This window comes from Apteryx mantelli, chromosome 2 (assembly GCF_036417845.1).
Source record: "Apteryx mantelli isolate bAptMan1 chromosome 2, bAptMan1.hap1, whole genome shotgun sequence".
Classification (NCBI taxonomy): domain Eukaryota; kingdom Metazoa; phylum Chordata; class Aves; order Apterygiformes; family Apterygidae; genus Apteryx; species Apteryx mantelli.
The window spans coordinates 147,133,336-147,156,319 of NC_089979.1; the positions used below are offsets into that span (position 1 = coordinate 147,133,336).

General features: G+C 38.7%; 1 protein-coding gene across 2 annotated transcripts in view; it reads left to right on the plus strand.

Moving 5' to 3' along the window:
* The first annotated feature begins 957 nt into the window (after window positions 1–957).
* The window catches only part of STAM (signal transducing adaptor molecule), a 44,357-nt gene continuing 22,330 nt past the window's right edge, over window positions 958–22,984 (plus strand). The window contains exons 1-4 of one of the 2 annotated variants that reach the window (XM_067291764.1): window positions 958–1,070; window positions 14,139–14,223; window positions 22,106–22,181; window positions 22,271–22,366. In XM_067291764.1, coding sequence (XP_067147865.1) covers window positions 1,031–1,070; window positions 14,139–14,223; window positions 22,106–22,181; window positions 22,271–22,366 — 297 coding nt within the window. In that variant the 5' untranslated portion in view covers window positions 958–1,030. The remainder of the gene's footprint in view (window positions 1,071–14,138; window positions 14,224–22,105; window positions 22,182–22,270; window positions 22,367–22,984) is intronic. The other variant, XM_067291765.1, reaches the window with a different exon arrangement.

Genomic DNA, 22,984 nt, shown 5'->3' on the forward strand with positions numbered 1-22,984 from the left:
TCATTACTGAGCATGGTTATTGCTATTGATTTCATCTATGGTTTCTGCACTGTGGACACTAGTGGTGTTTCTTTCAATCCGTGTTTGCACGTTTCTGTGAGATGCCGATATTGCTCTTTCAGATGTCCCCTCTTTCTGACTCTTCCCTCACACGCTAGCCCAACTTTTTGCTTAATTTTCTACCCAGCTAGTCCAGAGTAATTAAACAGTACTAAAAGCCCTTAAGAATAATGACTGATTTTTTTGCGGCAGGAACAGGCAGAATGTGTCATATTCTGTGAGTCATGTTCTACTCACGTGATAAACTCTGTGGAAGCCGGGGAGGATATGTGTACGAAGTGAAGGAGCAAGACTGTGCAAAGGCCAAGGGGTACTAAAGCTCGATAAACAACTGCTAGTTCCTAATCTCAGCAGGATCTAACCTTTGATAACTGTCCCATGCCATGTTGTGAAATACCCTATCATAGCCACCACCTTGCAACTCTGTAACGTGCCACTTCTCTCACAAGCGCGATGACACCAGCAATGAAAACATCGGTTCAGCCCGACGCACGGGCAAACTGACATTTTCCTACAGAGACGAGGCTTGCCGGTGCACGAAGCCGGCTCACCTACTCGCTCGGAGGCATGACAGAGCTCAGGACACGATAAAAGTCCCGTCTCACTCGCCCTGCCGCCCCGCGACGGCCCTGCGCGGGCAGCGGGGCCGCGGGGCCGCACAAGGCGGCGGCGCCCTCGCAAGGTGCGTGGCCGGCCAGGCCCGGCCGCCGCCGGGGGCCTGCGCAGGGGCCGGGGAGCGGCGGGGCCCGCCGGGCGGCGGCGGCGGCCCGTGAGGCGGCGGCGGGGCCCGCCCCGGTTTCCCGGCATGCCGCGCGGGGCGGGCCGGCTCCCCGGCCCTGGGAGGAGGTGGCGGAGGCCCCACGGGCGGGGGGAGGAGCCGCCGCCGCGAGGGCCTCGCGCTCCGTCGCCGCCGCTGCAGCCCGCTGCCGGGAGCGGAGCGGGGTCCGCGCCCGCACCGCCGCGCCCCGCCATGCCGCTCTTCGCCACCAACCCCTTCGACCAGGATGTGGGTGAGTGGCGCCCCGGCCCGGCCCCCCAGGGCCGCCCGCGGGGGACCCCCGCGCCCGGCCCGGCCCCTGCTCCGCCCGGGGCCCGCGCCCGCCTCCCCCCCGCCGCCGGGGCTGCCGGCCCTCCGCAGCCCCCGCGCCCCGCTGCCGGCAGCCCCGCCCGGCGCCTGCGTGTGGCGGCCGGGCCGGGTCGAGTCGGGCCGGCGGTGGCGAGCGGGGCCGGGCCGGGCCGGGGCCGCTTGCGGGCGCGGGGCCGCGGGCGGAGTGAGGCTCGGGCGGCGACGGCTCCGGCCTGGTCGGTGTCAGCGCGGGGCGGCCTGGGCTAGCGCGGCCCTGTGCGCGCCGCGGGCGGGGGGCGGGCGCGGTGTGTCCGGTGCCTCCGCTGAGCCCGGCTGCGCTGGGCTGCGCTGCCCAGAAGTTGTGTCGTGCCGTGGTGAAACAGCCCTGCTAGGAGACGCTCATGGCGGTACCTTAGCAAAGGATGCAAAGTAAAAAGCCCCATCTACAGTTGTTTCAAAGACAAACATGCAGAAATTGTCAAAGGGTTTTTGCATTCGCTGCTTTAAAATTAATTCTGCGGCAGGGATTTTTTTTTCCCCTTTCAAGTGGAACTTGACATGCTGCACTCAGGTTTCATCCCCGCCTTGCTTCTTCTAGGGCCAGACCAGATGGAGACAAAATATCTGGTTTCTAATTGACAAAAATTGTACTTAACGCACATGTGTCCAGATCAAATGTAAAATAACATATAAGCAGATTTATTTTGCAATATAAACATTATAAGCAAATTATTTTGCCTGTCTGATTTGGGATTGTGCAATATGGCTGACTTCTGACCTGCTGCTTGCTTCTGTTTTATTGCAAGAGTGATTAAAAACTTTGTCTGGGGAACGCCATAACATAGAGGTACTTTTTCTTGTATTTGAATAAGTACCCCTCCCCAACCACACTTATACAAGGTTATATTATTGTAGGATATATGTTTCTTGTAACAAATTTCATTAGTAGCCTTATAATTTTTTATGTGTTGCACCCTTTAATTATAAATACATGATTCATTTCATAATATTTATTTTACTTTGGAAGTCAGGGCTTTGACTGAATTCCTCTAGCTCCTGGAAAAAAAAAAAACCTCTCAAAATAAAAATCACTTAAGTGTGCATCTTTTGGGGGAAGGTTATGCATAAATGAAGGTGAAACACAAATTTTTTATGTACTTTAGCAGGAATTCTTAATCTTGCATCTTAATAAAGCATGTGTTTATAGCTCATTCTTCCAATTTTGAACAGTAAAGTACACTGCAATTTTTTTCTGGTGAAGACTGTCTTTTAGTTTAATACTTTCTTGGTGGTAAAGTCAACAATTTCTTATTCTGAAAAGTAATAAATATTTTTTTCCTAATGTTTTTGCTGTCTTCTAGTATAATTTGGCAGCTGAAAAAGAGGAGGAGGTTGCACGACTTGCCAATTTTCTGTGAACCATTAGAGAATTGAAATGTTGGTAATATGGAGAATGGTTTAAACTAATAAGCCAGATTAAAAAATGATAGCTGAAGATCTGGCAAATGTTTACTCTTTTACTTCCTAAGACCGCTGTCTAGCAGTGGTGAAGATCAGACTCTTTGAGTGGGTTTAGATAGAGCTAAATCTGGTAGATCATGTTTGTCAGCATTGTAAATTTTGTAATGCAGGGTAGTAGCACCCAACTGTTGCTTGAATAGGTTATTTACTATTTTCTAGTGGCAGAGAATGTCAGTGCTGTAACCTTAGCTACTGTGCTTGCCTAGTTCGGTCATCAGTAGACCTGACATTTTTCAGAAGCATTATTCTGCATATTGTATGAGCACAAGTAAATAACTACTTAGTCCCAAGTTCTTCTTGGAAAAGAGGATAGTGAGCAAATGGGCTGTTTTTCCCTGAAGAATTAATACAGCCTCCTTCCATTGGCCACTTTTCTTAGGGGTCCTGACGGAGATGTAAGGAGCTGCAGACTGTTTGGTTGGTGGCAGCCTCCTTTCAGGGTCTTGCTGCCTTCTTTCATCACTTGACTGGATTTGTGCCAAGAAGACAGGAGCAAGGAATTCTCCAGGAAAGAGTCCCCAGGCCCTTCTTCCTCAAGGCCCCTTGGGAATGTGCTATTATCTGGATGAACTTCTTGGCAGGCTTCATAAGATACATCGGCTGTAGAGTAGGTTCTTGTGTTCTCGGGAAACTTCCAAAAGTTGTCAAGCAGCGTGTTTTTCAATTCTTTTTCAGAATGAAAGTTGAGTCACTCTGCTTTTGCTCTCACTCAGCAAGAAAGTTTTCCTTTGAGAATCAGAATTCTTGAAGCAGGAAGGCAGTCAAAAACTGTTCTTAATCTTGTCATATGAAGCTGGATGTTGGTGTAGATGATATTATTTTTACTGTGATAGCTGTGCATTCTCAGCTACTGGACAATTAGCACTGTGTAATAGTTGGAAATGACTTTGGAATCGTTTAGGACAATGGATTGCAAAGAACTCATCTGGGACTAAATTGTTTTTCATTATTTTGAGGAGCATAAGTGTGTCTAGGTTCAGAAGGGGAGATTTCTTGGTCTGTGTGGCCGGTCATCAGCATTTACCCAGTCCTGTTAGCATGCTGATGGTATGGAAGCTGGTCATCTGTGTTAGCTTACCATTTGGTATCAGCTTTGTACAGAGATTTTGAGAGGGTACACCACCTCTGTCGATGTGACTGGCAAAAGAGTTGTTAAAGACTATGGTTAAACTAATAGTATTAGCATATGTTGTTAAGGTGCCCAGAGATTTGAGATGGTAAGCCATTGTCATCTTCAAAGAGTGCAACTCTCTGGATGAAGCCCAAATAATTTTTTGTGATCTGAACCCTCTTTCTACCATATTTAGGAATATTTTAACAGAAAGGGATGCTAATTAGACATGACATAAGTCTGTGTGAATTCTCACAACCAAGTTTGGGAACCTTCAGCAGTGTGTCCAAGTAAAGAACATAGTATCTGAATTCAGCAAAAGAAAGCAACTTCAAGACACTGTACTTCCGAGGATATATTCAAAAGACTATATTCTCAATTTGATTGAAATCTGCTTCTGCAATATTTCACAACCTTAATCATAAGGTTATTCCCAGAGAATTGCTCCTGAGAAGTTCAGATTTATCTGTGAGCTTGATATAGGTGAGATAATGGTGAAATGTGCTTTGAGAACCAAAAGACTGTCATGATAGTTTAGTTAGTAATGTAGCAGTGGTTAGGCTAGATTTGGTAAAGAACTTACTGCTGAAGCGGTTCTGAAATGTCATTTAGATGCTATCCCAAGAATAAAATCTGCAACTCTGGACTTAATGTAGTGCATACTTTATGGTGATTGCTATCAAAAGTTAGAATAATAAATTTAGTCTCTTGTATGCAGAGAATTGGAAGAAAATTTTTTACTCCATCCTGTAAGCTTATTATTTCAATATATTTTTGAAGTTTAAAAGGCTGCAATAAATATAGATCCTGATAAGAGTTGTCATAAATTCACACATAATATTAAGAGGAGGTGTTTAGAAGAAAGTGTCTTTTATTCTAAAAGACCAATCTGAACAAAATACCCATTTTGGGGGTATGATTTTTTTGAGTTGATCCATCATTTGGTCATGTCCAGAACACTAATGGAAGTAACTAGTTTTAATGGTTTTCTCCCTAATGCGCGGTAACGGATGAAGGCACTTCTTGCATTCACTTTGTGTGCTAAGCTTGTTCTCCATGTAGCTGGTGTAATGGTTTGAGGCATCACAGGAGTGGTAAGAAAGGAGAGATTCAGGTTTACTTTCTACAGTAACTAAGCGTGAAGTTTAATTACATAGTAGAATTTTCGACATGATGTGAGTTACAGTAATTTTTCCCATATTTTCATTAACTGTAGTGGTTATGCATCATTTTATGTTTAACTCTTTTAGATTTTAAATAATATGCATCAGTTAAATATCGTTGTAGATAATAAGGATGTTAAGGTACTACAGCATATAGTTTGATAGATTAGAATATAACAAATATTTTGACCAAGATTCCAAGGTGCAGTTTCTTGTGATAAAATACTTTTGCAGTTTAAACTGGTTACTCGTTACGTTTATCCTCTTTGTTAGTCAGCAACTTCAAAGCCAGTGAATTACATATCTCTGTGAACTAGGCTTTTCTCTGTTTAGCCCAGACTTGCCAAAAGGGAAAATTGTTGCAGAGGAGACTTTTGACCCTGGAAAATTATGGAGAATGCAGACTGCAAGTTAAAGTACTTATAGTTGCAAGGAAGGATGACTTTCAAGTGTTGGTCCAGCTTGTCATGAGACTGACACTTTCTTCTTGAGTTGGCCTACTGCTTTTCTCAGCACTGTTTTAGGAAGAAGGATATTAACTGTGAGCTAGTGGGGAGACTGAGTGGAGAATCTGCAGGAAAGAAGCTATAGCCACCCTCTTTTTCAGTTATTTATAATGCCTCTGAAGAAAAAGAATTTCTCACTAAAGGTACTTGTAGTGTATATTATCAATGAAAAAAGGCAATGCTGACAGGATACAAATGAGTGAAATCTCTTCTGTATATAGCCAACAATTATTTCTTTTTTAGAAGTATCCCTCTCTAGAAATGAGTCACCAGACTCGAGTTCAGCTGGGCTATTTGGAGCAAGATAGTGCATTCCAGAGGCAGAGGAGTTTCTGTAGACTGTGCTTTCTCAGTAATTCTCCTTCTCTCTTCCCAGGGAGGAGCTGTTATTTTAAGTGCTTTCCCTCCTCTCAGCTGTGGCAGTGTGCATTATAACATCAGTATTCAGAGGAATCAAAGCAGTCCTCCAATATGCCAAGTCTGTTCAAGTTGATAAAAATAACACTGCGTATTTGATGTGGATAGCTTTATGTTTTGCTGAAATGCCTCTTCTACTGTGCCTTGATATGTGGGTCTCTGCAAATAGGTCCTGGCACCATTTGTTCGTATTACTTGTCTGTGATCCACCTTGTTTACAGAGTTACAATCATCATTCTCATATATCCGTAATGTGCTCATCTTCCTGCTCTGTTGTCGTATCTCTAGGTGAAAGGTAGTTCCATGGCTTTGGTCTAGTTTGCCATAAAAGGTCTAAGTTATTCTTGCCCAACTTGTCTTACTGGTGTTCTCAGCATTTTCTTACCAGGTCTTGAGTCCCTTTGTCTTTGTTTGGCTCAGCTTACTGAGCTGAGCGATGCCTGTCTGGGCTAGGCTGTCCCCTATGCCTGATCATATATACAGTCTCCTGAAGGAATGAATTGAGGTGGCCTCCCATCAGCTCAGTCACCTGCTTCGTCATTGCTCAGTCACTGCTTGCTTTGCCTCAGACCAGCTAGCCCTCCTTTCATAGGAGGCCTTCTGCAAGGGCTTCCATAAGGGCTTTTCATAAATACTGTAGATGGGAATGTGGTTAAGCTGAAGTTAGTTAATGGCTTTAACCTCAGTTAACAATTTAAAAGGAAATTCAGGAAGCTATTCATGTAGGTCACTGCATGAGATTGTAAATAAAGGCTGTTTATATTGCTGAGCCTATCTGAATTTCTGATTTCTGGCTACACTGGCATTGCTTGTTAGAGGTTATTTTCAATCTTGCCTATAAGGAATCTGCTTAGACGTATTTTTCTGTGCAGTTCTGAGCATATGAGTGAAATGTTGAGTGGTTAATATGAAAGAGGTGTTTTTTGTAGAATAGACTAACACATGCAGGATTTTTTGTTCATTATTTTTCACAGACAAAAAGAGCAAAATTTATTAACCTTCATTCCAGTGATATGGAAGGAAAAAGTTGTAATCCATTTCAGCCTTCCAGGCCTACTTAAACTATTAAGAGAGGAAACAGTTACCAAAATTCCAAAGTACTGTGAAAATACGAGTGTATTTGTGCTTATATAGACGGGGGAAAGAATTATTTATTTTGCCTTCGAAAGGAAATGAGACTTTCAGTGGAAGAGGGTGAGAGAAGGCTGAAGGGAATGTCAAATTAAACTTCACAGAAGTGACAAAAACTTTAATATAGCAGATTTTTGTTTTTTTTTAATGGTGCTAGAAACTAGTTGTAATTTTAGTTTGCGAATGAAGACTTTCTTTACCCAATCTTTTCATTTATGACTTAAATGGAATACTGAAGTCCTGAATAATTGTAGATGTACAACTGGTGAAATGGAAGTATATTGTGGACAGAGTAAGAGTAAATGCTGACTGGAATGGCTAATATCCTTGGTTTTACTAGAATATTTTAGTAGTTTATACTCACGCTGAAGCAGTTTAAACAAATATGTTTTAAGTCTTGGGTTGGGTTTTTGTTGTTGTTTTTCAAAATTCTAGATGGTTTTAATGTCTTGGAGACTTCCTAGCATAAAAATAACTCAGTACTAGGTTTTGAATTTTTTTAACTAAATACCAGTAAAATCTAATGCCTAGGTAACTTAAACCTGTTTACCCCCAAGACTTACCTCTTGAAAAAATAGCTTTGTTAGCAATGGGCAGTTAACTTTTCTGCCTTATGAAATGCATCACACTATTCACTGTAGTATCTGAATGTTGATCAGTGTATTTATTTTATCCTACTGAGGCAGGAAAGTGCTGTTGTTAAGATGCAGAAAGAACTAAGGCAGAGAATTCAAGTGACTTGCACATACTTGCATGGAAAATCTGGTAGGATGTGGCAATAAGTGGGTGTGCCCCCCCCCTTCCCCCTTACCAACACCTGAGCAGTCATCCATTAAATTTGACAGTGGCTTTTTTCAGCATTTATGTCTGTTTAATAGAACTTCCTAAACCTGATGAAAAACTTGTTTTAGGACGTAATCATTTCTGAGAAGGGTTTACTGCTTCTGTCCTTAAGTTGTCAATTGTAGCTGTGCTTGGACATAATTGGGAACTTCAAACAGAATCACAATGTAAATACATAGTTTTTGCTTTGGTTATAATTTTTGAATAATGCCCAAAACCAGAGGAGAAAATAGAATTTTATAGATGCTTCAAGTCTTTTCAGGTTTATATAAACCAGAGGGAAATGGGGGCTTAACAAAAGTATGAGACTTTACATCACAAGAAGAGGCTGGTTTACTTAGATACCCCAAAAGCTCAGAAGTTTTGTCAGATTCCTTATATTTTGGTGATGGTTTTTCTAGAACTCTGAGTGTAATGACTGGTTGGGGAGTGGCTAAATACAAATTATCACCATTTACTGAATAATTGCTAAATACTGTTCAAAATGGAACCATAGTAGTTGTTTTTAACAGTGAGGCTATACCTTGTGAGCTGTACCTTATCAACTAGATATTTATTTATGATAACATGGTGTTTAACTGTTGCAATTTTTAATGATATGGAGAGGACAACAGTTGATTATGGATTCATAGTTCTTAGAAAAGGTTTGTGAGAAACAAAACTTTTGTTTACCATTTTATGCTAAAATATCCTAAATGGTAGTCCTGTGTTTGTGGGGTTTTTTTTGTCTTACGATTACTTATTATAATTACATACACTTATATACAGAGGAGAATATTTAATTTAACTGTATTTACTTAATGTTGATTTATTTATGGCATACAACCCTTGGTCCATTACATGGAAGGAGACTGTCTTGATCCACTGATAATCTGTGCAAAAATGTACATAAACACCAGACCTTTTAAAAAACGCAACAAAACAAACTCTCGGCGCTGTAGTATATATTGCAAAGTATGTCCATCTTGTAGGTTAGCCTTTTTTGCAGTTTAGACTGTAGAACAGAGACACGCTTCTGAGTCCCAATGTGATGGCTGGTATTGATTCCTGTGCCCCAAGTGGGTTGACGTAGGAAGCACAGCACTGAAAGACAGACTGCGATAAAGAAGCACCGTTGCTGCTGAATGGACAACTCAATGTTCAATATTTAATGTTCTTGAAAGTGGCAGGTGGTTTTTGGCCATTTAGATCCCTATATGACATATTAGGTGCTCTGTTGTTAAAGACTAATATTGAACATGTTTCTGCTTTATGTTGCACTCTTTTTTTTTTCAGAAAGCCCTGAATATAGTAACATTAATACCATCTTAATAAAGGGCAAGGAAGGGCCTGAGCAACTTCAAGGAAGCTTTCAAGAGGCAAAGGTTAAACTGAACTTCTGTTTTAGCTTCCGGAGTTGGGGTGGTTTTGGTCAGAAAGGCAGCCAGTGAAGTTCAGTGCAAGAGTCCATATACTTTCACCAGAACCCAAATGTAAGTACAGTAACTCATATCTAGATCTCTCTGGCCTGGCTTCTGATCATAAGGTGTAACTTCATCTTCCAAGTTTTGATACTGTATCTCAGTGAAAATAGATAGCATTTATATTCAGGAATGTTGTTTTCTTTGGAAGGTATATGTTGTTCAAGTTTTTATACATTTTGTTCAGAGGTTTAGCTTAAAAAAACACTTCAGAAAATGATGATAAAATGTTTGAAAGTATGGTTTCAGCTTCTAGGTATTTCTTTTTATGGAGACAATGTTCTAGAATTTCTTGAGAAATTCTGAAGATACAGACACACTGAGATTTCTGTCAGAGAAGATGTATTTTTCTCCAGAACACTTAATCCTTTTTTTATAGCTAATTTATAATTATGCTGTGTGGTTGAAGCACCATTTCTGACTCGGGAGTTATGAAGCTGTAAATTGTTGGTCGCTGAACAGCATTGTATACTACATATATGCTTATCTTATTCTTTTCTCTATTTTCCTAGGCATCTCTTTCCTTATGTATGGAATGTATTAGAAAATGTTTATTGGGCAAGAGGGAGTTGGTCTCCCTCAGTGTGATTGGTCTTAGGAGTAGAGAGTAAATGTAAGGAGAGATGTACTCATGCTCTGTGCATTGCAAACTGGCTGAAAAATGTAATGTATCAGTTTCATGTGGGTTTCTTGTTTTCCAAAGGCATTTAATAGACTGTCGAAGTCATTTAGAAAGGTACTATCATATTGTGCAGAATCACGAGCAGAGCTGTCCAAAGAGTCCATTGGTCTAAGTATTCTTTTCCTCTGAAATGGCAGCTTTTGCCACTTCCCGTGTCTGTCCCTGTGGAATTAGCTGTAAGAAAATAATTTTAAATAATTCCTAGAAAAAAGAATGAAGGTGAAAGTTGAAAACTTGTAATGAAACAAAAAAAGAAAAGCAATCCTGTAAAATTTAGAAACTAATGATTACAATTGAGACAACATAAGATGTTATAACCTTGCATTGGTTAATCTACTGCATTAACTTGTAGGCCTTGTTTATGCTAGGAAGACAAGGTCTTTTATCAGTGATACAGCTAGATTGGAGAGCGCCCTTTTGGAAAACTGGAGACAAAGTTCAAGAACATATGCCTCCGTGCCGTGTAGTTCTGTTTTCCTTTGTGTTCAACATAGTATTAATGAGTTTTTAAAGAACACTGCTTTCATGAGGCAAGCAGCACTGTCTTTAAAAGTCATTTTAGTAAAACCTGAAATGTTATCTGCTTTCGTATTCAGTAAGTTGAATAAGACTTTGCAATAATGATGAGATGGGGGGATGGGGTCTGAGGTAAGCATTAATATTGCTGTGACAGAATTATTTTTGATCAGAGAGGTGGAAGATGAAGAAACATGCCAAATTTAACTTTGAGTATCTTTTGTCTTCTGTGCTAACCTACCTTAAGACTTTCAAAACAAATTTCTGTTTTACCTCCCTCTGAGCCCACTTTCGTACCAAGACAGAGGTTGATGGTGACTGGTAGGATGCCAGCTGGCAGTCGGGTTAAGAAAATAGTTAATATACATAAAACTCTTTGGCTGTAAACGTGTGCCTCACATTAGAAGTGGGGAAGATTCATGGGTTTTCAGTGATAATAGTTTAAGTAATTTAAATTATGTAACTTCAAGTCATAATTTTGTCTGCGAAACACTGATGCAGCCTAGGAATTTTGTCAAAGCATCTTTGTTGCTCCTGATCCCCGAGTGGTGAAGGCTGATAGTCACTTGCTAATGCTGTGACAGTGATATTGGCCTTTTTGTGCGGACGGTCAATGTCAGCTAGTGTACTGCTAGTGTTCACAGTGTGTGGTTAAATTTTAACTGTCCTTGACTGAGACAGAATATAACTAAAACTCTACAGACAAAAATTTTTACTCCTGTTTTATGGCTTTTTTTTTTTTAATGCAAGGGAAATAATAGGTGCTCATTAATAGAAAAGACAGTATACAATGGAACTGGGCTTTAGACTGAAATTTGGTAAGAAACTATCTAGCATTTTTGGTAGAAGAAATATCCTGACTAACAACAGGAGGGAGGCATTGCAAACAAATGCAGTTTTTATACAAGACTAAATTTAACTTCTGAGGAGGGATGTAACCATGATAGAAAACATGTAACTGTCCTCATGAATAACTTTGCAGAATATTCCTACTGAGAATGAAAATGAAGGTTTTAATTGATATGGCTGGTATGGGTTAGGGATTTTATCAATTCCCATCTTACTTGCAGTTTCAGCCAATGCTATTTAAATTATCATAGAACACAGTTTGTTGTTACTATCAAACCTTAGGCATGCATTATTTTACTTTTTGGTTTGTAAAAGACAGGACAAATTGCCATGCAATTGCTCTCTGGTGATGTGAGGAAAGAAGAGTCAATTATTGACAAAAGTGAAGGCAACTGTCCATTAGGATAAATGGAAAGTCCAAAAAGTTTCAGCTGCATTGGATTTCTCGGCTGTCTGGCTGCTAAAGCATATACTAACCACCGTAGAGCATTCATTGTGAGTGAACTCTAAGCCTCGCTGGACTTGCGATGCTGGAGAGCACTGTGTAGACATGGTTTGAATGGGGCAGCTCTGGCTCCAGCAGAGCTGACTCTGGGCTGAGACGGTGGAGGTGGGAGCAAGCCGTCTCCGCGCAGCCTACTTCGGGTGCCTCCGGGCTGTGTGGGTGCACTGGCAGCGCTTCCAGGGTGGGGAGTGCCGTGCAGGCATGCTTGAACTCGGGTCCACCAGCACTTGCTAACTCAGGCTGCCTGCTTCCAAAAAGCCGTGATAATGCCTCAGGCTCCAGGCCGGCTTTGCCAGCAGTACAGCGGCTGCACTCGTGTCCTGTGATTGCAGAAGTCTGGCTCAGCCTGTGGTTGCTCTATACTGAGCATTCGTTTTAGGTGTCTCTCCATGTGTGGCACACATCTTCTGCCCACGGATAATTTAGAGCTGACTAAACTCTGGAGTAATGAAATAGTATTCATCGATTTCAGCAAGGTACAGTCTCATTGTTCTGCTTTCTGTTTTGGCTTTTCTAGTTTGCTTGCTGACTGAATTGTGCCATTATGGTATTGCTCTCAATAATTCCTTTGCAGTTGCCATGTTTCTTTTATAAATAAGGTTAAAAATTCAGTAATTTTGTGAACTGTTAGCTATACTAGTCCTAAGCATGATTTGGAACGTTAGTAGACTGAAGAAAAAAAAAAATGCAGTGGTCTGTTGATTTGTCGGTGCCAGATATTAGCATGGTGTCTACCCAAAGTTTTTGATGTTTTTGTTGATTATCGCAGTCTTTTGTAATCAAATAAGCTTTGATTCAGTTCAGAGAGAAGAGACAGTGCCTTTTTACTTTATCTGGCAGAATATATAGAATTATGGCTATTTTCCCTATGCTGCTTCACTGTTTTTCTTGCATCACATAGCATAACTTGCATAAGAGTGATCAAACTCTCCCTTATACAACTAGAATGATATATATATATATATATATATTTTTTTCCCCCCCTGCAGAAATACTTTGAGAGCATGTAACTGTAGAGCTTTGCTTTTGTGCGTTGTAGATCTGAATTAAGAGACTAAGCAAGTATAACCTGACTTCAATTTGTAGGACAGAGAAACTCACCCATAGAAAACGGGACCATCAGCTTTGGGATTAATAACTTCTCATAACTTTTGGCAATTAGATATTTTTCTTTGTCTTTTCTCTGCAATCTATCAAGTGCTAGTATAGATTAATGAATCCTGGCAGATAAGTTTTTATAGGAATTCTTTGCTTCCCTTGGTAAAACTATCTAAGTAGTCTCTGAGACGTTGCCTGAGGCCTGGTACCCTTTGCTGAGACCCATTTTATAGGTTAAAAGGTGAATATTGGATGAAGCAGGGATAGGAAGCAAAGGTTACCTACTATTCTCTCCCTGTATCTCTTTCTGTGCAGAGAATAGTGGAAATGGCTCGTGTGTTCCCTAGTGCTGTCCAGTACTGATCCAATCTGTCAGTTTTCCATTCAGTTGCAGCGTAAGGCCCAGTTTCCTTTAGCTCTTTTATTTATTGTTATCCTCTGGGTACCTAGGCTACTCTGGGGAGAAATAGTGTGTGTGTGTGTGTGTGTGTGTGTGTGTGTGTGTGTGTGGTGGGGGTCTCTCTCCTCTGTTCTGAGGTGGAATTTATCCTTCTCCACCTTCCCTCTTTTTCTGCACTCTTCCACGGGGACTCTACTGTCCTATTCAAGATATTTGGAAGAGAGCCCCATTGGCTTTTATCAGACTAGCTTTGGTTTTGCAGTCTCTGTAGCTGAAAAGAGACAGTGGAATATATCATCCAGGGTAGAGATGAGAATGGGGAGATAAAAGTCAATTTTAGTGATTATTCATGAATCTTTGAGGCCTCCTTGTTGACTTGCAATACATGTAAAAGAAATGCAAGACTCAGCAGCTTGTGTCTGAGGATGTGGTAAAATGCTGTTCCTGCTGTATCTTAGTCTCAAATGAACCAATGCTTTGAGTATTCATATCCTATTAAACTTTACAGTTCCAAATGGGGAAATAACATCTCTTGATAGCTGATATGATTTTTTGTGATATTCTGGGTATATATTTATTAGTGGGGGGAAAATATGTTTGTCTGAATTTAAATTTATGGTAGCAAGTGAATGCTTTAAAATTAAAGCAATTGGGTAGAACAGTTTTTATATATTAATAAGTTAATATAGGATTTTACTGTGCATTTTGCAGTATGTAAAGGAGTAATATAACATCTTTGTCAGTTTTATCTTAAATTCTGTTCTCATTTTTTAAATTTGTATTTTGATTTACTTATGCTTTATTCATCAGAGAAAGCAACCAGTGAGATGAACACTGCAGAAGACTGGGGCCTCATCTTAGATATTTGTGATAAAGTTGGACAGTCGCGCACAGGGTAAGTGATTTCAGAGCTTTTCCTCCAAAAAACTTTAATTTTGTTATTCTGGTCTTCTTTATGAAGACTTCCTAGATGACAGGAATGAAAATTTTGTTATCTTGTATAAGCTTTTGCAACTTTTCCTCAATTAACTTACTATAAAGTAATTTTACTACCAGTACAAGGAAAACGTAAGGGTTTTCTGTCCCTATATTTTATAGTTCTTCCTCTGGAGATATTAAGTGATCTGTTAAAATTAGTATTTGCATATAGCAGTTTTTCACTGATGTAACAAAAAGTTAAGGCACTGTGTTTTAACAGTGTTATTGTAAACCCAGGAGAAGTCATTAGGTTTTTTTTTTTTAATAAAATCATAATTTAGGTTGGAAGCAGGCTTTAGAGTTCATCTGGTCTAACCCCCCTGCTCAAAACAGGGCCATGTCCAGTAGCCTTGAACACCTCCAAGCACAGAGTTTCTACAGCCTCTCTGGGTAACCTGTTCCAGTATTTAGCCACCCCATGATAAATTTTTCTTTTCGTACTATCTAATTGTAATTTTCCATGTTCCAACTTGTCTGTTGCCTCTTATCACTGTGCACCTCTGAGAAGAGTCTGGCTCCATCTTCTTTGTATCCTCTGATCAGGTAGTTGTAGACAGCAATTAGGTTCCCCCTCCTTAGCCTGTTCTTCTACAAACTTAACCTAGCTCTGGCTGTCCTCATTCGTGGTGTTCTCCAGCCCGCTGATCATCTTGATGCCCCTCTGCTGGACTTGCTCCAGTATGTTGATATTCTTCTTGTATTGGGGAGCACAAAACTGGACACAGTACTCCCGATGCACTCTTGCAAGTGCTGAATAGAGGGGAAGGATCGCTTTGCTGGCCCTGCTGGCTGTGCTCTTACTAATACAGGCCAAGATGCAGTTGGCCTCCTTTGCTGCCAGGCCACACTGCTGACTCATGTTGCCCACTGGGACCCCCTCATCCTTTTTTGTGTAGCCGTTTCCTAGGCAGCTGGCCCCCAGCCTCTGCTGGTGCAGTTTGTCCCAGATGCAAGACCTTGCATTTGCTCTTATTGAACTTGATGAGGTTCTGGTCAGCCTATTTCTCTGGCGTATTTCTCCAGCCTGCTCAGGTCCCTCTGAATAGCAAGCCCTGCCCTCCAGCATATTGCCTGCTCCTCCCTGTTTGGTGTCATCAGCGAACTTGTGCAGAGTGTGTTCCCTCCCATCGTCTAGGTCATTATGAAGACATTTATTTGGCAGTACTGATCCTTGAGGGACCACACTAGCTGCTGGCCACCAACTGGACTTTGTACTGCTGTTCACAACTCTGAGCCTGGCAGTCCAACCAATTTTCCAATTGCCTTATCATCCATTTATTCAGCCCATGTTTCACCAGTTTGGTGATAAGGATGGGAGACTGTCAACAGGCTTGCTAAAATCAAAGGTATACAGCCCTCCCCTTGGCCAGACCATCAGTCACTTTGTCACAGAAAGCAATGAGGTTGTATGTTTCTTCCCCCTGTTTTGACAAGCTTTTCTCCCACATTAGAGCTTTGATAAATGGGCATTCTGATAATGTGGTATTAAATGAAACACATCTTAATACGGGCTCTTAATGCTTCTTTTGTTGATTCCTTATTGAACTCTGTCATAGGCCTTATGCATGGCCTCATTTTTTGGACTTGAAAAGTCAAAGTATAATTTGAATTAGCAAGTAATACAGTTTAAAGACATTATAAATACTCTAAATATATTGAAATATTCAGTGTTGTTTTAGAATTTGGAAACATGTTTTGAATGCATCTTTCCCAAGCAGTCTGTGTAACAGTTTGTTTTTAAGAAACAGCTTCAAAGAGATGCCTATTGCTGCTGTTTAGTGAAAGACTTCTCTGAGAAGGACATGGTTTGCTTTTTAAAACTGCAGGAAACAATATGGAATGCCAGGTAACAAATTCCCACCTGGGATTTTTGTTCCAAAGGACAGGTCAGCAAATAAGCTTATTCCTTGGGATTAGAGATGATCTCCAGAGGAGTATTTATGAATAACATGGCATATTGAGATGCCTATGCTGTTGTGTAAAGTTCTAGTTAGAATAAAAGCTGGTAAGTTGTTAATAACATTTCACACTAGTCTCTGTATACAAAAACTGTATTTTTGCTCCTTTATCTGTTGATACTGAGCCTATAACAATATTGTTGAAGGATTCCGTATTCTGTTTAATTGGTGAAAGCTTTTACATAGGCCAGATTTAGCCTAACAGTGATTTATTCTGAACAGTACTCAAATGTATCTAGCTACAGGAGACAGCTCCTAGGGAATACTGACAAAACCAGAGATCTCTGGCAACATATAGCTAAATTTCTCTGGGACAGCTGGAATTTTTGTTACGATTGTTTCTTGAATAAGAGTGTGTGTGTTTCCCCCCCCCCCCCCCCCCATCTGTTACTTTAACCTTTGTAATACTTAGTCTGCTTTTAGTAGCAGGCTTCCAGCTGACTCTTCACTTAAAATAAAATGTTAAGACTTGCTGATAATGGTGGTTTTTTTGTCCTCTTTGTTTTGATAGATTATGTCAAATTATACAGGAAGGTAAAACAGATGGAAGTTCCCCATTAAGAATTTTAACTCTTCCTAACTCCCCTACAACATAAATTCCTGTGGCAGGGATTCTAGTGTTCTGTATTGGGATCTGCTTTAATCTGTCACCAGTTCTGATCCAATACAAGCTCTGTCTTTTTTAGTTCTTGACACAAGTTTAGGTTATCATCTCTGCTCTACGGATTTTCTTTTGTACCAGTCTAAATTCTGATGTGTGCCTGTGGCATTTTAAATGTAGATAGTCATATGCATAAAGCCACAGAAGACCGGAAGGACTATTTTCTTTATTGCAAAAGAAAATGCAATTTGTTGTTACATAGTTTTATATGGCGCCTTGTCTCATTTTGGTCTGCCAGCACCTTACGTGGATCTAGGGTAATTGTCAGAAGCCTATTTAGCTACAAAGAGGTTTTGTTTTCTCCTAAGATAATTTAGTTACAGTTCAGTAACTGAACTTCTAACTGAATTCATGTAGTTGCACTAGTGTGTGTGTGTGTTTTGTTTTTTTTTTTTTTAATTGATGTACCTTGGTAATATAGAATCACCAATAGCTACACATTTAATCTTTCTTCCCTTTCCTTAATCCAGTCAACAAAAGTACTCTGTTTCAGCAAGTGAGGATTCCACTGAATCTGTTTTTTTTATTTGACTACTTTACAATGATCTAAAATTTGTTTAACTATGAGACTTTTTTAATCTCTGGATTTGTTCTAATAAGTAATACAATTCTGCAGTTGCATATGATAATTATGAGCTTTTTTTGCTTGCCATTTTTGGGGAGTGTTGGTGGTAATTGAAAATGTTCAGTGAGCAAGTCTTCCTTTTCAACACAAAAACTTGATTAAAACAGAATATGAAGTTTTACTATTAGATGTGATGTGCTTTTCTGTTCTTATGCATTATTCTTCAAAACTTGTTTACTTCAAAAGCTTTGATCATCTTTGACTTGCATAATTAAATTATCCGACTACAGGAAAGGTATAGAAACTGTGTAGTGTTGGCTTTCTGCAGTGGAAATGCTTATACAACTGGATCTGTAGTTTGAGCTCTTAGTAAAATAATGTTATGAAACTGGAATGATTTATTAAGCAGAAGAAAAGGAGAAATTAAAGGTCATGTGTAATATGTTTTAGCATGAAGCACCTGTCTCACTTTCCCTCTTTGTCTTCCTCAGTCATTCTGGTTCAGTGTTAACCGGTTCCTGAACCTCATTCTTCTTGCATTTGACTTTGAGATGGTTGTACCTTTTGCATTTATGTATTAAGTTAATAAGATATTTGTTTTAAACCATCACTGCTGCAGTTTTTCCTCTGGCAATGTTACTTAGCAAAAATGACAGGCTGAAAAAAGAAAGTTAGTGTACTGGGAGAAGACTTCAGTGGTGGAGAAATTAGAAATATTTAATGTAGCACTCTCTACTTAGTATAACAAATGTAACAAAAAAAACACTCAAGAAGAAACAAAAGCATCATTCACAAATGGTTTGTCTGTTTATCAATGTGTCTGTAACTTTGACCTGATTCCTTATGGTTTTACCACTGCCTCGGTGCATCACTGTTCTGCTTAGATGGTTCTCCTTTTGTCGTTTTCATGCCTGCTCGTACAAGAGAGGACAGTAAGATTGCTTTCTTGATAGTCTTCCAAACTACCTTCTGTTTTTTTTCTTCCACTAAAGTTGCCCAGTATAAGTAGTGTTTTACATAATTACAGTTTTACTGTTTACATAGTTACATACGTATAGTTATATACACTAATCTCTGGCTAGTTGTTTCTAACAGTAGGGAGGGAAGTTGAGTCACCTGTGTAGTCTTCATCCCCATAGTCATTCATCTCAGATAATAAAATACATTTCCAAAATTGTGAAATGTTTTGTGCAAAGTAGTATTTCAGATTCCAGTTACTGTTTATTTTGTTTTTGATAAATAATTTTATTATGTTTATTTAACAATCGAATGCATTATTTTTACTTTATAAAACCCAAACTGAAATTTATTGTGAATGTTTTCTGGATGTATGAGTATATAATATTATTACTTCTATCTTACCTTGCCGTATTTTCTCCCTACTGGTTTGTTATTCCTGATCACTGTGCTGTCTCTGAAACTTGGATTATAAAACTGTTGGAACAGAAGTGTGGCCTAATGTTTGTATAGCATGTTCTGGAGAGCTGTTTAATAAATTTCCTAATAAATAGAATTGTGTTCATGTGGGGTGCATGCCTTTCTTCTGATTTCTAAATAGTGCTTCTCATAATTTATAGACTAAATTGTATAATGAGTTAATTTGAAGCAAAAATAGGATTTCAGTGCTGTCTAGAATAGGGTTTCTTAGTCTGTGAGACTAAGCATCAGTCAGCCTGATGTTTGATATAGATGTAATGAAAAGATTTCTTCTTAAATGTTTGAGCATGTTAAAACATTTAATAGATGCGATCACTGAGTGTTAAAAATATATATTTGTCCATTTATCTGGAGCTTCTATGAATTACTGAATTATTTTACCTTTTGAAATTTGTACTTGACGTGCATGGAAGATCACTTGGTTTTGAGGCTTTCTTGTTACTTCATATTTTTTAATTAAGACTTTGGATTTCCTTTTTTTTTTTTTTTTCATTAGCCTTAATAGAAAAGTTTAAGCTAATGGTCCTGTTCCTGGACCATTAAACTTTTGACCCTGCACCCTATCTTTATAAATTTTGGCTTAACATTAATGGTCATACTCTTTTTGTGCTTGCCCTCATAACACATTAATAGGCCTACTCACAAATTAATCATTAAAAAGCAGTTATTCCTGAAAGGTTTATCATGTATTTTTTTTCTTAGGTGAAGTGAACATATGAAGAGTCTTAGATAATGAATAGATAATGGACAGTCTTATAACCTTCATATCTGTATTGGACTGTTAATGAGTAGAAAGTTTGACTTATCTATTGATCAGCATAAGTAAAATAATCAGTTATATGAAAGTATACACTGAGTAATATGTAGTCTTACTATGTGGCAGCATTTTCTATAATTAGTACTACTAAATTTGAGGTGGACATTTCTGTAAAACATAGACACTGCCAAATATAGTAAAGCCAAGCAGTGGTGTAATGTATACTTAAGTTTCGTATTAGTTCTTGGATATCAGTGCAATAGAAAACTAATTTTATGTGTGTGTGGAGGGGGAGAATTACTGTAAATATTCCAGAAATATGAAAATCTTAGTTTTAAATTCACACTTTTTTCCTCTTTTCCTACTTTTGCCTCCCTCAAAAGAAAAAAGAATCTATTCAGGGCTATTCAATAGATAATGCTTGCGTGCCAGTCATAATCCTACCCCAGACTCGCTCAGCCTTCCACCACCTCTACGGACAGAACAAACAAACAACAAAAAAAAGGCATACAGGCTCTAATATACCAAACTGTCAGAAACTCTCATTTAAATTGTTTCTTAAATTTCCTTTTGCTATTATTTCTATCTACTACAGCATAGATAAAACTGGCATTCTGTATTTAATAGTTTTGAAACTTAAATACAGAATTCAAGTACATTGTACGGAATTTTACAGACAAGTTCTATGTATGTACAAAATTCTTCTGTAAATTTTGTATTAAACTTGAATTCCATATTTAATAGTTTTGCAACTTACATGCAGAATGTTTAATAGTCCTTTAGCACTTGTTGGTTCATTGCATATTGTGTTTCTAAATGTTAGACTATAGATTAAAATAGAATCTGTGAAGAATGTAGTGGTAATAACTAAACAAACAAATAAAATCCCTCCAAACCTAAAAGTGTGACAGAAGGGTGGTGGTAATTGGTATGTAAGCAGCTGTTCTTCGATGTGGATGGGAAATGCAAAGGAGTGGTAGATTTTAAGGGAAAGTATATGAAAGTAATTACCACTCAAACTTATTAAACAAATATTAATTACAAATGCTGATTGTTTATCTACTGAAAAATAAGTATCCATAATAATCCATAAGTGTGGAGGAGAATGTATTTAAAACGAAATCAGGCTTACTGAAAGGTTATTCTTGCCAGTAATTGGTAAGCATGATGTAAATTAAATTATAGAAACCTTGCTCTCTGCTTTATTTTAGATATTGATGTTAAATACCATTCCTATATTAAAGCACCAAATATGTGAGATACAGAATTCTGCAACACTGATGTCTTGATTTTGGCTTTTGTGCATGGAGTTGCATTTGTTATTGACTAACAAGGGAGTTATAGTACCATATTTACTTCTAAAGAACATATTCTAAGCCCATTTAAGCTTAGTTTATTTACAAAACTGACTTGGCTAGAAATTGCAACCTAATTTTAACAAGTAGGAATTTTTTTATTGTGATTTGAGTGGATGCATGTAGGAACTAGAGAGATGTTAAGAGAAGGAGACGAGATCTACAGTGCAAAAACCTGGTCACGTTTATGTAAATGTGACTTTTTATGCCTCATTCCCCTTTGAAGCATATGCAAGTATTCCTTTTTTAAGATGTGTTGTCATTAACAGAGGACCAGTTCTGCATCTGTGTACTCTGTGTTCCTTGGGTACTTTCAGAGCTCACATGGACGATGGGTCAGTAAAACGAATATTTGATGTTCAAGGGAGTTCAGTATATGTGTTGTGGGAGAAGAGTGGGGTGGGAAAAGAGTACTCCATAGAAGAAAAGACTGTGTAGGGAACAGATAGGGGTGAGGCACATGGAATTGCCTTGATCATGGAAAATAGTGTGAGTATTCCTTTTATTGGTTATGAAGCATCTGAGAACACAAATATACTATTGAAATTATGACTTATGTTCATTTACTTGTCTTATGGATGCAGAGAAACATTACATTTTGATATTAGATACTTTAGATGTGTGTTAAAAAGAAGTTAAATGCGAGGAGACAAATTTGATTTAGCAAAAAACTATTTTCATTAAAAAGAGGATATGAGTTTTGATATAGTATGTGATTATATTAAAATAAATTTATATGAAGGTTTCTCTGGTATGAATTTTTTTTCTAAAGAGTAAAAATGAAACATTTAATGGAGGTGCATGACTATAGAGAATTATAATCAAAAATAAATGTAGCTTACTGAGAGATTCTGCTAACGAAGAAAACTAGCAATTCTACAGATAAAAATGACTAGAACTGTTAATGCTGTAGTTCTTTTAATTGCAACATTAAGAAAAAGCTATTAAATAATTTGCCAACTTTATTTGGGAGAACTTGCTATTAGCCTTTTCATGCATTGAAATCTGTGCAATAGGAAATGTTCTTTCCATTACATCATTTTCAAACTGTCTTGTGTTTCTTTAGGCCCAAGGACTGTCTTCGTTCTATTATGAAGAGAGTGAACCATAAAGATCCCCATGTTGCTATGCAAGCATTAACAGTAGGTGACTTTTTGATGTATTCCTTTTCCTTCCTGAAAGGAGTTATATTGCAAAAAGCTTCCCTGAGTTCTAATCTCTTTGTCTTTAGCTTCTAGGAGCATGTGTATCAAACTGTGGTAAAATCTTTCATTTAGAAGTCTGTTCGAGAGATTTTGCCAGTGAAGTAAGCAATGTGTTGAATAAGGTAATGTATTGCATTGATTTGTAGGATTCATATAAAAGCTAAGCTAGAGAGTTGGGGTAATCTGGAAGTAGATTGGAACCTAATTCTGGGAGATTGGAAATTTTGGGGTTGGGGGGGATACAAGGTTACTGGGATGACAGTCACTGAATAAAAGCTTCCTTATGGCCACTTAAAACTACAGCTTTTTATGTTTTCTGTTCACTGCGGGGAAGAATATATACAGATTCATTTGAACATTAAGTAAAAACAATGAAACACTAAATGCAGATAGGTAGTAAAATGTAGGCAGTACAGGGCTTTTCTGTAACTTTCTGTTTTGCTCTATTTTGAGTCATGTATTTGTTTAGATGCTACTGCTGAAGGCAGTCAAAAGCAGTGCTGAAAAGTGGTACATTGTATTTTCCTCTCTGACAGAGATATCCCTTAGTGATACACCTGACTTTATTTTAAAGTGTCTATATAGACAGTAATAATGGATGTCTTTCTGTTGAGCATAAAACAGCAATAATGCAGAATTCACTACCTCCTTGGTTTCAAAATTTAAGATAAAACTATCTGAAAAAAATAGGAGTTGTAAAGTTAAACTGGAAAACAGGTTTCAGTTTAAAATTGCCACAT